Source organism: Dipodomys merriami, unplaced genomic scaffold (assembly GCF_024711535.1).
Source record: "Dipodomys merriami isolate MVZ:Mamm:240054 unplaced genomic scaffold, mDipMer1.0.p SCAF_266, whole genome shotgun sequence".
In the NCBI taxonomy this organism is placed as follows: Eukaryota; Metazoa; Chordata; class Mammalia; order Rodentia; family Heteromyidae; genus Dipodomys; species Dipodomys merriami.
Genome location: NW_027204115.1, coordinates 1,539,164 through 1,558,561, shown reverse-complemented (window position 1 = coordinate 1,558,561; position 19,398 = coordinate 1,539,164). Strand labels below are relative to the sequence as shown.

Here is a 19,398-nt window from a genome sequence, read left to right as displayed (position 1 = left end):
GCAAAGTCCATGAGACTTCCCTTTCCAAAATAAGTAGCAAAATAAGTAGCAAAAAGCTTGGCTAGAGGTAAGGCTCAAGTAGCAGAATACAAGTAAACTAGCAAGCTTAGCCAAAAACATTTAAACTCTCATATGAATTGTTATACAAATAAAGAAAAATCATGCCTTTTAATGATAAGTAAGTACTTAAAGAACATGAAACATAAGTAATTAAAACTTATTTTCTCAGCCAGGCGCCGGTGGCTCACACCTGTAATCCTAGCTACTCAGGAGGCTGAGATCTGAGGATCACGGTTCAAAGCCAGCCCAGGCAGGAAAGTCCATGAGACTCTTATCTCCAATAAATCACTAGAAAGCTGGAAGTGGCGCTGTGGCTCAAGCAGTAGAGTACTCACCTTGAACTGAAGAGCGCAAGGACAGCGCCCAAGCCCAGGGTTCAAGCTCCACGACCAACAAAAAAACCCACAAAACTTATTTTCTCTACTTCTATTCTATAAACATAATCACAAAGAAAACTGCATCAAAGTACAATTTTGTTTGTGTGGGTGGGGGGTGGTCATAGGGCTTGAACTCTGGGTCTGGGTGCTGTCCCTCAGCACTTCAGCTGAAGGCTAGTGCTCTACCATTTGAGCCATAGCGCCACTTCTGGTTTTCTGGTGGTTCATTGGAGATAAGAGTCTCACAGACTTTCCTGCCTGGGCTGGATTTGAACCACATCCCTTAGATCTCAGCCTCCTGAGTAGCTAGGATTACAGACAACACCTGGCTAAAAGTACAATTTATTAAACATTGTCTATATTATTTTTTGTTGATTATGACATCAGTGGCAAAACATATAGTAATAAAAGTGGCAACTCTTGGGTCTGGGAAGGTGGCTCAGTGGTAGAGGGCTTGCCTTGCATGCATGAGGCCCTGGTTTCGATTCCTCAGCACCACATAAGCAAAAAGAAAAAAGCTGGAAGTGGCACTATGGCTCAAGTAGTAGAGCGCTAGCCTTGAGCTGAAGAGCTGAGGGACAACGCCCAGGCCCAGAGTTCAGGCCCCACGACTGACCCCCTCCCCTAAAAAAAGTGGCAACTCTGCAAAAATCATAACAAACTACTAATATATGATCCTCCATTAACAATTATGAAATAGGTCAGAGAGAACTAGATGATTTAAAAGGTCCTTTTTCTAATTCTAAAATCATATGATTTAATCAATGATTCATATTAAATACTTATGTGGTAAGCACTGTGAAAGATACAAACCAAATGTTACTGAACTACTGAGTCAAGGAATTAAATTCTACAGAAGGTATATAGGTTCAGTTTTATAAGAGTACCTCACAAAATCCAGTTAAACTGCTTACTATATCAGACTGTGGTCTATATATCTATCAAATAAAGAAAAGACAAAAGGCTGTGTGAAAGTAGTTCATGCCTATAATCCTAGCTACTCAGGAAGCTGAGATCTATAGATCATGGTTTGAAGCCAGTCTAGGCAAGAAAGCCCAAGAGTTTCTTATTTTCAATTAACTACCAAAAAAGCCAGTAGTGGGGTTGTGGCTCAAGTTGTAGACTACTAACCTTGAGTAAAATGTCTCAGGGACAGTGCCTAACCCTAAGTTCAAGCCCTAGGGTCAAAATCAAACAAGGAAAGAAAAGACAAAGGGACTTCTGAAAGACACATCAGAAATTACTACTAGCTGCTATTAATATGTATGTGGCAGAAACTACATTCTTTCTTCACAAATAAAGAACCAGTGAGTGGGGCTGGGAAGGTGGCTCAGTAGTAGAGTGCTTGCTTTGCATGCATGAGGCCCTGGGTTTGATTTCTCAGCACCACATAAGCAGAAAAAGTTGGAAGTGGGGCTGTGGCTCAAGTGGTAGAGCACTAGACTTGAGCAGAAGAGCTGAGGGACAGTGCCAGTTCAGGCCCCACAGCCAACAAAAACAAACAAATAAATAATGAGGTTTGGAGGTATGGATCAGTGACAGAGCATAGTATACACAAGATCCTGAGTTCAATATTCACCACAAGGGCAAAAAAGTGGGGAAGGAGAAAGAAAAAACCATATGACATAGTAATTTACAAATGTCCATTAGCATGTAAGAAGAGAAACAGCCAGGCCCCAGTGGCTCACACCTGTAATCCTAGCTAAGGATCATGGTTCAAAGCCAGCAGGGGCAGAAACGTCCCTGAGACACTTATCTCCAATTAACCACTCAAAAAAACAGAAGTGTTGCTGTGACTCAGAGGTAGAGTGCTAGCCTTGAGAAAAAAAATGCTCAGGGACAGCACCCAGGCCCTGAGTTCATGCCCCGCAATAGACAAAAATTTAAAAAGAAAAAAAATCACCTTATTTATAAATTTAAGGTAACTCTAATATTTTGTTCCAGCTTCATTCCATTACTCCCTGCCCATTCCCTCACCTTTCATAATACTAAAGTAGTTAGCACTGGATCCTCTTTTGTGTTAGTTTTTTTCCTTGTTTGGTTCAAATCCATCCAGATCGTTTTCATTTTCTATACACAGGCATTCTCCCTTTTTTTTCAGGTTGTAAATAATTCTAAATAGTTGTTCCTTCTCTATTCCTTGATCTCTCCAAATAATTCTGGCTTTATAGGTTACTTTAATGTCCACTGTGTTTCTTTGGATCTTTATATCAATACGCTCTACTGATGTCTCCAATGAAGTTAATTGATTCAGCTTCCATTTTTGTGATCAAACTTCAATAATAATACTCACATCTTGGAATCAGAAATGGTCTCAAGATGGGTTTCTGACATTGGGGGGCTAATTTAGGTAAGTCTAACTATAGTGAAGATCCTGCAGCAAGTAATCCACTAGTAATCCACAATACACAGCAGGACCACAGATAATTAAATTATCATGCAAAGCTGTTTAAGATGAAGTGCCATTTGAAACCAAACAGTTAGAAAATGAAGTAGAAAAGCAACTCACCATTATTGCATTATCTTTGCCAAAAGACTAAATATTACTAAACAATTTGCAAAAACAATCTCAGGGATTCAGGAACACAGCTCAAGACAGACAAAAAGTCAGGTACTAGTAACTTAAATCTATAGTCCTAGCTACTCAGGAGGCTGAAACTTGAAGGAAAAGTCTTCAATTAACCGGCAAAAAGCCAGAATTAAAGGTGAGGCTTAAGTAGCAGAGTGTCCAGCTATGAGCAAGCAAGCCAAAGAAGAGTGAGAAGCTCTAATTTCAAGCCTCAGTACTAGAAGATACTCAGAAAACTCAGAGAATTTCCATGGTGGCTTTTAAAGAATCTCTTATATCCTGTAGCCCTAGAACATACAAGTTCAAGAACCAGACTCTAATTATGCTGAACACTGAATTATCTTTAATGGTGAGTCTAACCAAGTTTCTCCTAAAAAGTTTCAATTTGGAGATAATTAGGAAATAAAGGACCTTGGTTGAGAGCTTTCAGAATTACATAAACCTAAAAATTGTGAACCCCAAGTATCTCCAAAATAATTTTTACCCATCCCTCCTCTTTGAAGTAACTAGCCTTCTACTGCTCAAAGATTTATTCATGACTACAAGAAGGAGCTGACTTATGAGTATTTCCAAAATCCACCTGCACTGCTGCCATTAAAAACTTACTCAAGGGCTAGGAAGTTGGCTCAGTGGTAGAGCACTTGCCTTGCATGCCTGAGGCCCTCGGTTCGATTCCTCAGCACCACATAAGCAAAAAAAGAAAAAGAAAAAACCTGGAAGTGGCGCTGTGACTCAAGTGGTAGAGCGCTAGCCTTGAGCTGAAGAGCTGAGGGACAGTGCCCAAGCCCAGAGTTCAGGCCCCATGACCTGACCCCCCAAAAAAACTTACTCAAATCTCAGTTTCTATAGGAGAAATGCACAGCTGACACTAGAGATAACAACATATATAACAAAAGAATTACATGCTTTTTTTTTTTTTTTTTTTTTTTTTGGTCATGGGGCTTGAAATTCAGGCTTCATCACTATCCCTCAGCTCTTCAGCTCAAGGATAACGCTCTACCACTTGAGCCACAGCGCCACTTCTGATTTTCTAGTGGTTTATTGCAGATAAGAGTCTCACAAACTTTCCTGCTCCAGCTGGCTTTGAACCTCAACCTTCAGATCTAGCCTGCTGAGTAGCTAGATTACAGGAGTGAAACATCAGTGCCAGGCATGAGTACATTTCTTATCAAACATTGTTACCTCCTCCTTTGTTTTTTCCCTGCCATCCCTTCCCTCCCATCTCCACAACTACATCCCTCCCTGCCCCATTTAAAAAAATTTTTTTTTAACCTACTGGTCAAAGCCCTCATTGTTTTTTTGTGTTTTTGGGGGTATAACTGGTCCTGGGGCTTAAATTTAGGGCCTGGGCATCTCCCTTTACTATTTTTGTTCAACGCTAGTGCTGTACCAATTTAGCCACAGCTCCACTTCCTACATGTCACTGGTTAATTGGAGATAGAGTCTCACAGGATTTCCTGCTCTGGGTACCTTCCAATGGAGATTTCCAACACTCAGTCTGCTGAGAAGCTAGCATTATAGGCACCCAGGTTCTGATTGCTTTTTGATATTCACGGTGGAAAACTTACACTGACTTTATCACGCCTCTGACTGAACTGGATCTTTGATTACTATTCTTACAAAAACTTATTATTATTATTATAAAGGTGAGGTACAGAGGAATTACAGTTACAATAAGTTAGGAAAAGAGTACTTTTTTGTTGTTGTTCATTGTGGGGCTTGAACTCTGTCCCTCAGCTCTTCAGCTCAAGGCTAGCACTCTACCACTTAAGCCACAGTGCCACTTCCAATTTTTTCTGTTTATGTGGTGTTGAGGAATTGAATCCAGGGACTCATGCATGCGAGGCAAGCACTCTACCACTGAGCCACCTTCCCAGCCCCCCAAGAGGATATTTCTTTTGGACAATGTCACCTCTTCCCTCTCTCTGTTTTTCCATCCTGTCCTCACTCACAAGTTATATAGTTCACTTTTCAACATAGTGAATACCACTGTTGCATTTGTTCACTAATGTTCTTTATTTTTATTATATTTCCCTATATTTTTGCTAATTCTCACTATGTTTACATCAGATTTAAAACATCACATGAAATGTCTATACGTATTATATATAATATATATTATATATAGAATATATAATTATATAATTATAAAATCACAAAGTGTAAGGTATGTTAGTACTATTGTGTATTAAGATGAATAATTATATTAAAATATAAAGGAAGGGATTGTCGTTAATTTTGGGGTAGTACAGGACTGGGGTTTGAACTCAGTGCATGTATTAGGTCAGTGTTCTACCACTTGAGCCAATACAATGCAAAATATTTTCATTAAAATGAATGTATTTGTCCTAAAAGAAAAATCAGTGCTTTGAAAGGGTTAACATCTTAGTACATGAAAAATTCATAAAGATAAAATATCCTCATGCATGTGTCTTTGTTCCTGAGAATTGAACGTAGAGCTCTATCACTGAGCTATATTCTTAATCCTCTATATACCTTTTTTTTTTTTTTTTTTTTTGGTCGGTCATGGGGCTTGAACTCTGGGCCTGGGCACTGTCCCTCAGCTCTTCCGCTCAAGGTTAGAGCTCTACCACTCCACTTGAGCTGCAGTGCCACTTCCAGTTTTCTGGTGGTTTATTTGAGGTAAGAGTTTCACGGACTTGCCAGCCTGGGCTGGCTTTGGACCACGATCCTCAGATCTCAGCCTCCTGAGTAGCTAGGATTACAGGCGTGAGTCCGGGCAACCATCTATATTCTTTAATACAGGGTCTCACTGAGTTGCCTAGGCTGGCTTCCAATTCCTGATCCTTCTACCTTCACCTCTATGATAGCTGGGATTATAGACAAGCACTCCGACCTTCTATGCCTTATCTTTCCATCAGGGTTCATCACCTGCTTCTTCTCATCCATTTAAATATTTGGTAGAAAAATTGATTATCTGCCAAGTATAGGCAATGCATAAGATGATGTCTACTTCTAAGTAGTTTACAACTGCCAAGAAAGATTGTAAATAGGCGCCACTGGAAGATGAAGCTGAGCCTTTCCAGATAGGATTTTTGGCCTGAGTCATTTCAGAAAGAGTTAAACAGAATGATCTGCTGGTGGAAAACAAGCTAGGGAGTGGTTCCATTGTAGGTGAAATGACCCAAGTAGGAGTTTGTATGTTTAAAATTTAGTGAACCATTACCATTTCTTTAATTTTTTGAGTAAGATACAAAATACCAATGGAATCTAATGCAGATGATCAATTCTTGAGTGTCAGCTATGATGAAGTTGTTTTACACTTTTTGCTTACAAAAGGATTACAAATTGCAGTTCATGAGACTTTCTGAATTTAGTTCAGGGAAAGGTCTTTTTCTTTTTCTTTTTTTTTTTTTAATCAATTTATGGTGGGATTCAGGTCCTCAGAACCCAGGAATATTGAGATCTATTAATTAGGTACAGTCAAAACCCTTTTTTCAAAATATAACTGTGATGTTCCAAAGTTGTTTTATTTTCAAACTATTTGATACTTAATTTTCTTTAAAAAGACAGTTCTTAAAAATAAATCACAGTTCTAGTTATGGTACCTAGGAAGAGGAGGTGGGGGAATACCCATTAGATAGAGAATCATGGAGTGAGAAGCTAAGTATTTCCCAAGTATTAAAAGATCACTTTCGGGTCTGGGAAGGTGGCTCAGTGGTAGAGCGTTTGCCTTGCATGCATGAGACCCTGGGTTCGATTCCTCAGCACCACATAAGCACAAAGAAAAAAACCAGAAGTGGTGCTGTGGCTCAAGTGGTAGAGCACTAGCCTTGAGCTGAAGAGCTGGGGGACAGCGCCCAGGCCCAGAGTTCAGGCCCCACGACCGGACCCAAAAAAAAAAAAAACAACAAAGATCACTTTGTTCATTGATTTTGTTTTATATTTATATATTTTCATGAAAACAATGTGTACAGTAGTGTGCCCAAATCTGCAGTATGTGGCTTGATGGACTTTTCCAATGTGCCTTGATCCCTTCTCCTTCCAGGTCTTTATCAATTTCAGTTTGTTTCCTTTTTTCCCCTAGTCTACTTTTTCAGTAGAGTCTTACTAGAATAATCCTTAATATAATAATCCTTTGGTATTTTAAGCTAGCAGTTCCCTTTAGGAAAATCTGTTTAACTCTTTTGTATATGCTTTGACTTTGAAACATTGCAAGCTTCTTGTCCCTGTGCTCTTGAGCTCAAGGCGAGCACTCTGCCACTTGAGCTATAGCGCCACTTCCAGTTTTCTAGTGATTTTATCTGAGATAAGAGTCTCACCAACTTTCCTGCCTGGGCTGGCTTTGAACCTCGATCCTCAGCCTCCTGAGTAGCTAGGATTACAGGCCACTGTCACCGGCACTAGTGGTAGTTTAAAAATAAGATTTTGTTATTATTAAAGTGTTTTGTACAGGGGTTACCATTTCATAAGTAATGAGTACATTTCTGTTTTGGAACTTTGCCACCTCTTCCTATTAGCAGTACTTTTGAAAATAACTTAAAATATTTGCCTACACGTAGTAAGCGTTTGAACAAACTCTTAAAGCTGTTTACTAGCAGAAAGAAGCATATGAACCAACATAATAGTATAAGGATGGAGGGGACAAGTAGAGAAATTAAGGTTCTTAGAACTATTGGATGATTATTCTGTTATTGTCTGAAACCCTCATTATTATAGATTATGAGTCCAGATTTTCTATTCTTTAATGCTTATACAGATAGATACTAGGGTCAGCTCTTGTATTTGCAGTCAACTTGTTTTCTAATTAAAATGTTTTGTATTTGTCCTCCTCTCTGAGATTGGGACTCAGACCCTGGTAATCTGATACTTTTGCTCATTGGCTTGGTGCTCTACCACCTGAACCACAACTCCAACCCCATGTTTTTGAAATTTCAAATAGAAATGTTATTTAACTCTTGGAACATACTAGTGCTTGGTGGCTTGAAAGATTGAAAACTAATAAAGGAACAGGTAACCCCATGTGATTCAGCCATACAATTGAAGTATGTTTTCATTATACATTTCAGAGTGGGAAGTGTTGCTTTAAACTTTTGTTAATGTCAGCTTTTACATTACTCTGTTTATGCTTTCTAGAATGTCATTTAGAATTGTGAAGTAGATTGACATTCTTTTTTTTAAAATAATTTTTTATTATGAAGATACTGTACAGAGGGGTTACAATCACATGAGCAAAGTAATAAGTACATTTCTTATCAAGCATTATTGCTTCCTCCTTTGTTTTCCCCCGACCATCCCTTCCCTCCCACCTATACAACTTACACCCCCCCCCAAATTGTAAAGTTCGTTTTTCTTTTTTTGGGGGGGGGGTCTGGTCATGGGGCCTGAACTCTGGGCCTGGGCACTGTCCCTCAGCTCTTCAGCTCAAGCCTAGCGCTCTACCACTTGAGCCACAGTGCCACTTCCGGCTTTTTTCTTTTTGCTTATGTGGTGCTGAGGAATCGAACCCAGGCCTCACGCATGCAAGGCAAGTGCTCTACCACTGAGCCACCTTCCTAGCCCTTAAAGTTTGTTTTTTGACATAGCATCTTGTACATGTCATTGTTGCAATGGGTCAGCCTGTATCCCTGTTTAAACAACTTATTTTTTCCCTTCTGCTTCCCAAATTATACCAACATCAAATACAGTGAAAATGGGTTATACCGTGGGGGAGGGACATAGAAAAAAACAAAAAAAATCACGTGGTACCTTATAAATACGTTACAAACAATAGCAAGAAAGAAAAAAAAAACACTTGATTCCTTAGCTTGGTGTTCATTTCACTTAATATCATCTTATTTGACCTTTTCTGCTTGTCTCAGATATATAGTAGTTATAGCAAATAAGGAAAATCAATGGGACCTATGTTTCTTTGCACCTGGCTTGCTTCACTTACTTTTTTTCTTTTTTTTGGGTTCGGTCGTGGGGCCTCAACTATGGATGGGCCTGGCTGCTGTCCCTCAGCTCTTCAGCTTAAGGCTATCGCTCTACCACTTGAGCCACAGTGCCACTTCCAGCTTTTTTCTTATGTGGTACTGAGGAATCAAACCCAGGGCCTCATGCATACAAGGCAAGCGCTCTACCCCTGAGCCACCTTCCCAGCCCCTAATATAATTTTTTTCCAAGTCTTTCCATTTCCTAACAAATGGGGCAGTGTCATTCTTTCTGATAGAAGCATAGAATTCCATTTTATATATAACACATTTTTTTGATCCATTCATCTACTGAGGGGCATCTCGGTTGGTTCCATATATTAGCTATGGTAAATAATGCTGTAATAAACATAGTTGGGCTGGTAGCTTTTGTATGGTCTTGTTTGTGATCATTTGAGTAAATGCCCAAAAGTGGGATTGCTGGGTCATTGGGGAGCTCTTCATGGAGTCTTTTGAGGAATCTCTATAGTACTTTCCAAAGTGGTTGAACAAGTTTACACTCTCACCAACTATGCAGTAGGGTTCTCTTCTGACCACATCCCCTCCAGCATCTGTTGTTATTAGAGGTCTTGATTATAGCCATTCTAAATGGGGTGAGGTGGTATCTCAACGTTTTTTTGATTTGCATTTCTTCTATGGCTACAGAGGTTGAGCATTTCCTCATGTAGATTTTGACATTCTTTATGTGAAATACTTGGATTAAGATAAGTTTAAGAATTGAGAATTTGAGCCCGGTGCTGGTGGCTCACGCCTGTAATCCTAGCTACTCAGGAGGCTGAGATCTGAGGATCGCGGTTCAAAGCCAGCCCGGGCAGGAGAGACCATGAGACTCCTATCTCCAATAAACCACCAGAAAACCGGAAGTGGCGCTGTAGCTCAAGTGGTAGAGCGCTCGCCTTGAGCTGAAGAGCTGAGGGACAGCGCACAGGCCCAGAGTTCAAGCCCCACGACCGACAAAAAAAAAAAAAAAAAAAAAGAATTGAGAATTTGGGGATTTGAGGAAGTTAATGGTGGTACATATTCCATGTGTTTTGCTACTGCTAGCATGGCACATAACTTTCTGCAGAGAAATTATAGAAACATGACTGCATAAAAAAAATGACTGAATTAGCTTTGGTTTTGCAACAAAGTGAATTTGAAAAAGACACCTTTGTTTTATGGAACTTCTTAGGTTTCAGAGTGGGGAATAAGATTTGGAACCTGTAAAATGTCTGATTTTATATCTTCAGCTGTCTTGAATATGTTATCAACTTATTCAGATGTGTTGAAGTGTATATGACTGAATGATGGTAGTTTTTTTTTTAATGTTTCTTTTAGGTAGATGAAGTTCCTGATGGAGCTGTAAAACTACCTACAAACAAACTACCCATTTTCTTTTTTGGAACTCATGAGATGTAAGTCCTGTTAGCTTTTAGATGCAAATTAGAAGTTTCAGGATTGTGCATAAAATGAAAAAGTAGAGATTAATTTAAAGAGGAATAGGAAAGAAATACAAAACTTTAAAATTATTTTTGAACTTTAGAATAAATTTTCAAGCTACCTCTTTGTGTTGAGGAAGCACTATGTATCTTTTACTTTTAGATAGTAAAGGCACTGTAGGTTTAATTTTGATTGAAAGTTTAATTTTCTTAATCAGGGAAGGAAGCAAAAGAATGGTGGAAAGTTTGTATGGGAAGTTTTTACAGGACATTCAATATTTCTGTTCAGTAAAATTACATGGACTTTCTTCCCCCCTCCCCCCCCATTCTGGGATTTGAATTCAGTGTCCTGTACTTGGTAGGCAGGTGCTCTACCATTGAGTCATGCCTCTGGCCCAACTAAGTGATTTCTTTTTTTTTTTTTTTTTGTCAGTCATGGGGCTTGAACTCTGGGCCTAAACTCTGTCCCTGTGCTCTTCAGCTCAAGGCTGGCACTCTACCGCTTAAGCCACAGTGCCACTTCCGGTTTTCTAGTGGTTTATTGGAGCTAAGAGTCTCATGGAGTTTCCTGCCTGGGCTGGCTTTGAACCTCGATCCTTAGATCTCAGCGTCCTGAGTAGCTAGGATTACAGGCGTGAGCCACCAGTGCCTGGCCCAACTAAGTGATTTCCATAAGGATTATCTTATATTATGCTTTAGGCCTTAGGCTATATTGTACGAAATATGAGCAGATGAAATCTGGACAGTTCCTTTGAGTGTACTAGAGGCTTATGGGTAGTAGAGCCACTCTGATTTGTTCTACTGTCCCTAGTGGATATGGGCACAAACTGATTTGGTGAGACAATTTTAATTTTTCAAAAATTAGCTGAAAATTGAGCTGTTACTTTTACATGCATAAGATTTTCTGGGAGCTATCTCATGGGTTTCCAATGATTATATTTGTATATACCTATCATTTAGTAGCCTTCTAAATACTATATAATTTGACTGGTTTTGAACTTAAAATAATTTCTGTAGCTTAGGCTTGCTTATTTGGGATGAAGAGAAACAAAGCTTGGTATTCCTCTTCTAATTATAATTATTTTCCTAGAAATGGCTACAATGACAATGTCTGATTTAATGTTTCTTAGCAACCAGCTTTCAGTTATTAATGTGTATGTGTGGTACTGAGGTTTGAACTCAGCCTCCTGCTTACTAATCAGTTATCCTTCAGCCCTTTTAAATTCTGGTTGTTTTTGGAAAGGGAGTTGTATTTTTGCCTCAGGCTAGTCTTGGACTACAGTCCTACCTGCCCCTCCAGTAACTAGGATTATACTGCTGTACCATTATCCTAGCTCTCACATAATTTTTTCAACAGTTATGTTTCGCTGTGATAATATACACAAAATGTATACCTCTAAGTTGATTTTAATATGAATTTCATTAGATTTTAGCAGTTTCTTGTATTCATGATCATTCCATTCTCTTCAGTTCTAAACAACCACTAATCTACACGGTTGAATCACCATTTCTGGCCATTTCATGTTAGTGGTATTATAAAATACCACAAATTATTATTTTTTTGAAACTTAAAAAAATTGTCTTTAGTTGTACAAAGGGATTTCAATTCAACAAATTGATAAATTTGTAAGTACAATGCATCTTTTTTGTGGGGAGCGGCCTGAACTCTGGGCCTGGGTGCTGTCCCTCAGCTCTTCAGCTCAAGGCTAGCACTCTACCACTTGAGCCACAGTGCCACTTTGGTTTTTTTCTTTTTATGTGGTGCTGAGGAATTGAACCCAGGGCCTCATGCATGCAAGGCAAGCGCTCTACCACTGAGCCACCTTCCCAGCCCCTAAAGAAACATTTCTTAGGGCTTATCCAAGACTTTCTGAGTCAGTCTGTAAGCTATGGAGTTCAACAATCTAACAAGCCTTGGGGATGATCCTGAGCCATACCAAATTTACAAATACTGTATTAAATGTAGCTGGCATTAGTTGAATTTTCTTTGGAGGGGAAGGGAGGCAGTTTGGGGCTTGAACTCAGGGCCTGGGCACTGTCCCTTAGCTTTTTTGTTTAAGACTAGCACCCTACAGTCACTAGAGCCACAGCGCTAATTCTTGCTTTTTTATGTGGTACTGAGGAATCAAACCCAAGGCATCATGGCATGCTAGGCACGCACTCTACCACTAAGCTACATTCCCAGTCTCCAATTTTTTATTTTTGTAACTTTAAAAAATTCTTTCTGAGTGGGCTGGAAAGGTGGCTCAGTGGTAGAGCACTTGCCTTGCATGCATGAGGCCGAGGCCCTGGGTTCGATTCCTCATCACCACATAATCAAAAAGAAAAAAGCTGGAAATGGTGCTGTGGCTCAAGTGGAAGAGTGCTAGCCTTGAGCTGAAGAGCTGAGGGACAGCACCCAGGTCCAGAGTTCAGGCCCCATGACCAGACCTCCCTCCCCCCCCCAAAAAAAAAAATTACTTCTGATTTCTCTGATTTTAAGGCATTTTGTAAAATATTCATATACGCGTATGTATATATATATACACATTCTTACAGTTTTATAGGGCACTTATGTAGACCATTGTTACTTCTTTTTTTTCTTTTAACAGTCTTGGAGATCCAATGAGGTCCTAGTTCATACAAGGCAAGTGCTCCTTCAGTGAGCTAAAACCTCCAGCATTAGGTTACTATTTTAAATTTAAAAGTGACTATTCTTTCCCCAACATTAAAAAATGGAGAACTTTTATTTTCAATGCTGAAGATTAAACCTAGGGTCTTGAACTTGCTGAGCAGTGTTACCACTTAGAAGCATATGTAGCCCAAAGTCTGTATTTAAATCACAGCATTACACTGGGTACCTAAACTGATTAGGTATTACTTGGTTAATTAGGTATTAAGATGGTTAAGGGGGAAAAAAAACGAGGCTATTAATAATCAAGAAATTAAGGCCTGGGAAGGTAGCTCAGTGCTAGAGTCCTTGCCTGCATGAGGCCCTGGGTTCCTCAGCACCACTTAAGCACCACCTAAGCAAAAAAAGCTGGAAGTGGCGCTGTGGTTCAAACGGTAGCTAGCCTTGAACTGAAGAGCTGAGGGACAACGCCCAGGCCCAGAGTTCAGGCCCATGACTGACCAAAATAAAGGAAATTAAGATATATTCAAATTTAAAAATACCTGCTTTAAGCTGGGTGCCGGTGGCTCACACCTGTAATCCTAGCTACTCAGGAGGCTGAGATCTGAGAATCGTGGTTCAAAGCCAGCCCAGGCAGGCAAGTCCATGAAAATCTTTTTTTTTGGGGGGGGGAGGGTCAGGTCGTGGGGCCTGAACTCTGGGCTTGGGCGCTGTTCCTCAGCTCTTCAGCTCAAGGCTAGCGCTCTACCAATTGAGCCACAGCGCTACTTCTGGCTTTTTTTCTTTTTGCTTATGTGGTGCTCAGGAATCAAACACAGGGCCTCATGCATTGCAAGGCAAGTGCTCTACCACTAAGCCACCTTCCCAGCCCCAAGTCTGTGAAAATCTTATCTCCAATAAACCACCAAAAAACTGGAAGTGGCACTGTAGCGTAAGTGGTAGAGCTCTAGCCTTGAGTTGAAGAGCTGAGGGACAGCGCCCAAGCTCTGAGTTCAAGCCCCACGACCTCCCCCCCCCAAAAAAAAAAAAACTACTTGTTTCATAAAAATTTAGTGGCATTTTTATTTCAAAGTATACTTTAATGTTTTTGATCTTCAGTGTTTTTTGTTTTGTTTTGTTTTTTTGCTAGTCCTAGAGCTTGAACTGAGGGCTGGGGTGTTCTATTCAAGGTTAGCACTCTACCACTTGAGCCATAGATTCATTTCTGGAGGTCAGAGTTCTATAGACTTGCCTGCTGGTCTGGCTTCAAATTGTGGTCCTCAGCTCTCATCCTCTCAGCTTACTTAGTAACCAGGATTATAGGCAGGAGCCACTGGTGCCCAGCTATTATCAGTGTTCTTTTAAGTATACCATTTACATTTGCAAAGTCAGTACCTCCCAAAAGCTTGGAGAGTAAAGTCATGGGTTGATGATGAATTTGCTTTGTAACACTTGACACAGGATTTAATACAAGTAGATTACAGCAGTCACATTTGCCTATTTTATGTGACTTTCAGCAAATTACTTACCTTTGTGTCCTTCTGAATTTGTAAAATAGGGATATCTTCTATCTTAGAACTTTAGGCCACAGCTAAGGTGCTTTCATAAATAATTACTTAAGGGAAGTGAAGGGTAAACAAAGGAGGAGCCTGCAATGCTTGGTAAGAAATGTATGCATTATCCTGCCCGTGTAATTGTAGCCCCTCTGTACAGTATGTTCTCAAATAAAATAAAATACAATTAAAAAATAATAATAATAATTACTTAGACTAATGCTAAGTATGTGTTGAATAAAATGCCAGTAAGAATTGTATGGCTTTGAAAGACTTGTTTTGGGAGCAATACTTGCTGGGATTTATAAATTAATAGTAACATTGCATATTTTTTTTCTAAGGCTGTTATTGTAGTGTTACTAAGTTTAGATCAGCTCAGTTTGAATTTTGCTGACTAGTTTTGCTAATTGAGAGAATGTCTTCGAACTCTCCAAACTCTTGAAAATTTAGTCATACTTTGCTGCTTTTGTCTCTTATTAATGTTCAACTTTAGAAACTTAAAAAATACTATATAGTATATGTAGTGTATAGTATGCATATAATTTTTTTTAATTTTTTATTGTGAAGATACTATACAGAGGGTTACAGTTACATGAGCAAGGGAGCGAGTACACTTCCTATTGAGCATTGCTACCCCCTCCATTGTTTTCCCCCTACCATCCTTACCTCCCTACCTTCCCCGAGGTTCTTTTTTTTTTTTAATTGTGATTAAGTGATTACATAATTTCCCAAATTTCACAGTATTTTGGAATAATGATGCTCATTTAAAGTCACAAGTTCATTCTAACTTTCCTGGAGCAAATTGTCTATCACGGTCTATAACATATAACGGTGTACACATATGCATATAATTTTTAATTACTGTAAATTTACAGAGATTTCATAGTTGTATTTTCATACATGCATATAATGTATATTGTTGAAATTATGTTCCTTTTTTTTGGGGGGGGTCAGTTGTGGGACTTGAACTCTGGGCCTGGGCTCTGTCCCTTAGCTCTTCAACTCAAGGCTAATGTTCTGCCACTGGAGCCACAGTGTTACTCCAATTTTTTGCTGATTTATTGCAGATTAGAGTCTCAATAGACTTTTTGGCCTGGGCTGGCTTTGAACTGTAATCCTCAGATCTCAGCCTCCTGAGGATCTGGGATTACAGGCGTAGCCACTGGCACCCAGCTTGTCCTTTCTCCTTCTGCCGGTCGTTTTTCCCCAACATTCTACCTTTTACTGTCATAGCATCTATTTATTTATTGAGCCAAGCCTGGGCCTTCACTCAGGGCTAGGGCACTGTCTCTGATTTCTCTCTCTCTCTCTCTCTCTCTCTTTTTTTTTTTTTTTGCTCATGGCTTGTACTTTACCATCTGAGCTGTAGTTCCACTTCGGAATTTTTGGCAGTTAAAAGTCTCATGATCCTCAGCTCTTACCTTCCCAACATGTTAGGATTACAGGTATGAATCACTCGTGCCTGACTTGTTATAAAATTTTACTTACCTTCCCAACATGTTAGGATTACAGGTATGAATCACTCGTGCCTGACTTGTTATAAAATTTTAGTAAACATCCTTTTTCAGATTTGTTTCATATTTTGTGATTTTATAATAGGTAAATGAAGCAGCAAGTTAGAGTTGATAAGTTGAAAATGAAACGTTTTGTTTAGAAAATACTACTTAACAAAGATAAATGACTTGATCTTGATGTCCTTGTCTCTGATAGGCCTTCATATTTTGATTATGGCCCCTTTGGTTTGACTTAAAAGTTCTAAGTTTGGGCTGGGAAGATGGCTCAGTGGTAGAGTGCTTGCCTTGCATGCCTGAGGCCCTAGGTTCGATTCCCTAGTACCACATAAGCAAAAAGAAAAAAGCCGGAAGTGGCACTATGGCTCAAGTGCAGCACCCAGGCTCAGAGTTCAGGCCCTATGACTGGACCCCAAAAAAAAAAAAAAGTTCTAAGTTTGTGGTGACTTTGTGTGGGCTTTCTTATGGGCATCCATACTGTTTAGTAAAAAGGTAAAATCTGAGACATAACTGCTTTTTTATATATTTGCAAAAGAACTTCAATCCACATAAGTTTACTGTTAGATTTGGAATTTACTGCTTAATTTTCTCATTGCTTTTAAAAAGCAAATAATAAAAGGAAAGTTCTACAATTTAACCACTAAAGAGAAAGAATAATATTTTTATATTTTAGAATTTCTAAACCTGTTGTGTTCTGATTTTTTTTCCTCTGAACTTTCACAATTTTCCTTCCTTCATTCCTTCCTTTCTCTCTCCCTTTCCTCTCTCCCTCCCCTCTCTTCTTTCCTTCTTCCCTTTCCTCCCTTCTTTCCTCCCTTTAATCTCTTTCTCGAGCTGGTACCAGCACTTTAACTCAGGGCCTAGGCATTTTCCTTTAGTGTTTTTGTTTTTGGTACAAGGCTGGTGCTCAGCTACTTGAGCCACAGTTTCACTTCTACCTTTTGGATAGTTAATTGCAGATAAGTGTTTCATGGCCTTTTCTGCTTGAGCTGGGTTCTAACCATGAACCTCAGATCTCAGCCTCCTGAATAGCTAGATTACAGGTGTGATCCATGGGTTCCTGGCTTCACAATTTTTTTGTATTTGCTATCAAAATGTAATTAGATTATGTCCTATTTCCATTTTGCATATAAAACACTTTTTGTAGGCCATTTGAAAATGGAACATTTCTAAGAGAAAACCATAGCCACAGCCACCATAAGGTGTTCCTTGGTAACTAGCGGTGCGGTCTCTGGGCTAATTTATGTACTATTCAGGAATCTTAGGGGATTGTATCCCTGTGGACAGTTCTTTTTTATCAGCTTTGTTTTTGACTTATCAGTCTTGAGCATATTCTTTACCCCACCTATACTTGGAATTGATTGTGAAGATCAAACACTGAACAGTATATTTACTGTTACAATATTTATTTTATTTTTTTGTGTGTGCTGATGCTGAATATTGAATTCAAGGTCTTATACTCTTGCTTGGCTTTTTCAGTGGCCTGGTGTGTGCTACTACTTGAGCTACACCTGCACTTCCAGGATTTTGCTCGTTAATCGGAGAGTCCCTTGGATTTTCTGCCTGGCTGGCTTCAAACCAACATCAGACTGAGCCTCCTGAGTAGCTAGATTACAGGCATGAGCCACTGGTCCCAGACTCTTAAAATATTGCAGCCTCCTGGCTACTTAGGAGAACTGAGATCTGAGTATCTTGGTTTGAAGCCCAAAGAAAAGTGCTTGGGAATCCCAATTAACCAGCAGAAAAGCAGATTGGAGTGTGTGACTCAAGTGATGGAACACCAGCTGTGAGCAGAAAAAAGACAGCAAGAGTATGAAGCCTTGCCTTGAGTTCAAGCCCTCACTATTGGCACAGAAAAAGTGCTCAAACAATAGATTGATAGGACCATTTAGCAAAATGTATTAAATAATTACTGACATGAAAATCTGTTCATATTTAATTAGAAGTATATAATGATGTTTAAATTAGGTACTTTCTGTTTTTTCACAGTACTAGAGTTTGAGCTTGAGCTTTGAGGCGTTGAGCCTGGTTCGTTTGCTTGGCTGGTTCTCTACCACTTGAACCATGCTTTCAGACCATCTCTTTGCTGGTTATTCAGACTTGGTGATTTTTTTCTCCCCAGCCTGGCTTTGTCCAGTTTGGGGGGGAAGTTTTTTTTTGTTTTGTTTTTTGTTTTTTGTCGTTCATGGGGCTTGAACTATGGGCCTGAAAAGCCTGTTTAATTAAACTGAATGAGACCAGGTGCTGTTGATTCCTGCCTCTAATAGCCACATGAGGTTGAAATCTGAGAATTGAGGTTCTTAGCCAGTCTGGGCTCAAAAGTTCATGAGAATCCCATTTTCAGTAACCAGTGGAGCTATGCCTCAAGTGGTCTAAAGCTGTAGCCTTGGGCACAAAAGTTCAGGGACAGTGCCCAGGCTCTGAGTTCAAGGCCCAGGATCAGTACCAAAAAAAAAGTTTATGTAAATGAGATGGTGTTATGGATCTAGGAACTCATTACTGAATTAATAAAGTATATCAGATTGACATGTAGTTCTGTGGTTTAGTGCTTGACTTGTTTCTGTGAGACCCTGGATGCAATCCTTAGTACTGTAAGCGAAAAAAAACAGTAGTATTTGGAATAAAATATAGCCTACTTTATCCCTACCTCTAAACAGAAAACATTTATTGTTCTGCAAAGAAATGGAACCTAAAAATCTTTTAGAAGCTAGGTGGCTGGTGTTTCACACCTATACTCCTAGCTATTCAGCCTGAGATATGAGGATCAAAATTCTAAGCCAGCCTGGAAGAAAAGTCTGTGTGGCTCTCTTGTGTTCCAAGCTGGAAGTGGAACTATGGCTGTAGTAGAGTGACTGTAGCCTTAAGTAAAAAAGCTAAGCAATAGTGGGAGGCTCTGAGTTCAAGCCAAAATATCTGCATACATACTCCCCCCAAAAAGACTTTTCCAACATTTGTTCTGCCAGTACTTAGAGCCTTCTCATGTCTTGGTGAGATTGTGTTCATTGAAATGAATTCATCAGACTTTATATCCTTGTCTTCCCTTTAATTTGTATTTTATGAAATGCATCCTATAATAGTGTTATTTTAGTAATGTACTATGTATATATTTATTTGAGGTTGCATTGCACTTATTATCTTCTTCTGTTTTAGTGCTTTTTTAGGACCAAAGGATATATTTCCTTACTCAGAAAATAAGGAAAAGTATGGCAAACCAAATAAACAAAAAGGTTTCAATGAAGGCTTATGGGAGATAGATAACAATCCAAAAGTGAAATTTTCAAGTGTACAGGTGAGTCATTGGATATCCACTTAGTTTAGTATTATTTATTCCGTCTTGGAGGAAAAAATACCATCATAGCTATAGGAAAATAAGATGGCATTTAAGAG

The 19,398-nt window shown here is 39.3% G+C and overlaps 1 protein-coding gene across 10 annotated transcripts in view; it reads left to right on the top strand.

The window, feature by feature from the left end:
* The window catches only part of LOC138837202 (hepatoma-derived growth factor-related protein 2-like), a 292,262-nt gene that overhangs the window by 53,042 nt on the left and 219,822 nt on the right, over window positions 1–19,398 (top strand). For 2 of the 10 annotated variants that reach the window (XR_011375234.1, XM_070035961.1), the window contains exons 2-3: window positions 10,257–10,333; window positions 19,162–19,300. The exons of the other annotated variants lie outside the window; for them this stretch is intronic. Coding sequence is in view for 1 of the 2 variants with exons in the window: in XM_070035961.1 (XP_069892062.1) it covers window positions 10,257–10,333; window positions 19,162–19,300 (216 nt within the window). In the remaining variant the exon portion in view is untranslated. The remainder of the gene's footprint in view (window positions 1–10,256; window positions 10,334–19,161; window positions 19,301–19,398) is intronic. 10 annotated transcript variants of the gene reach the window in all.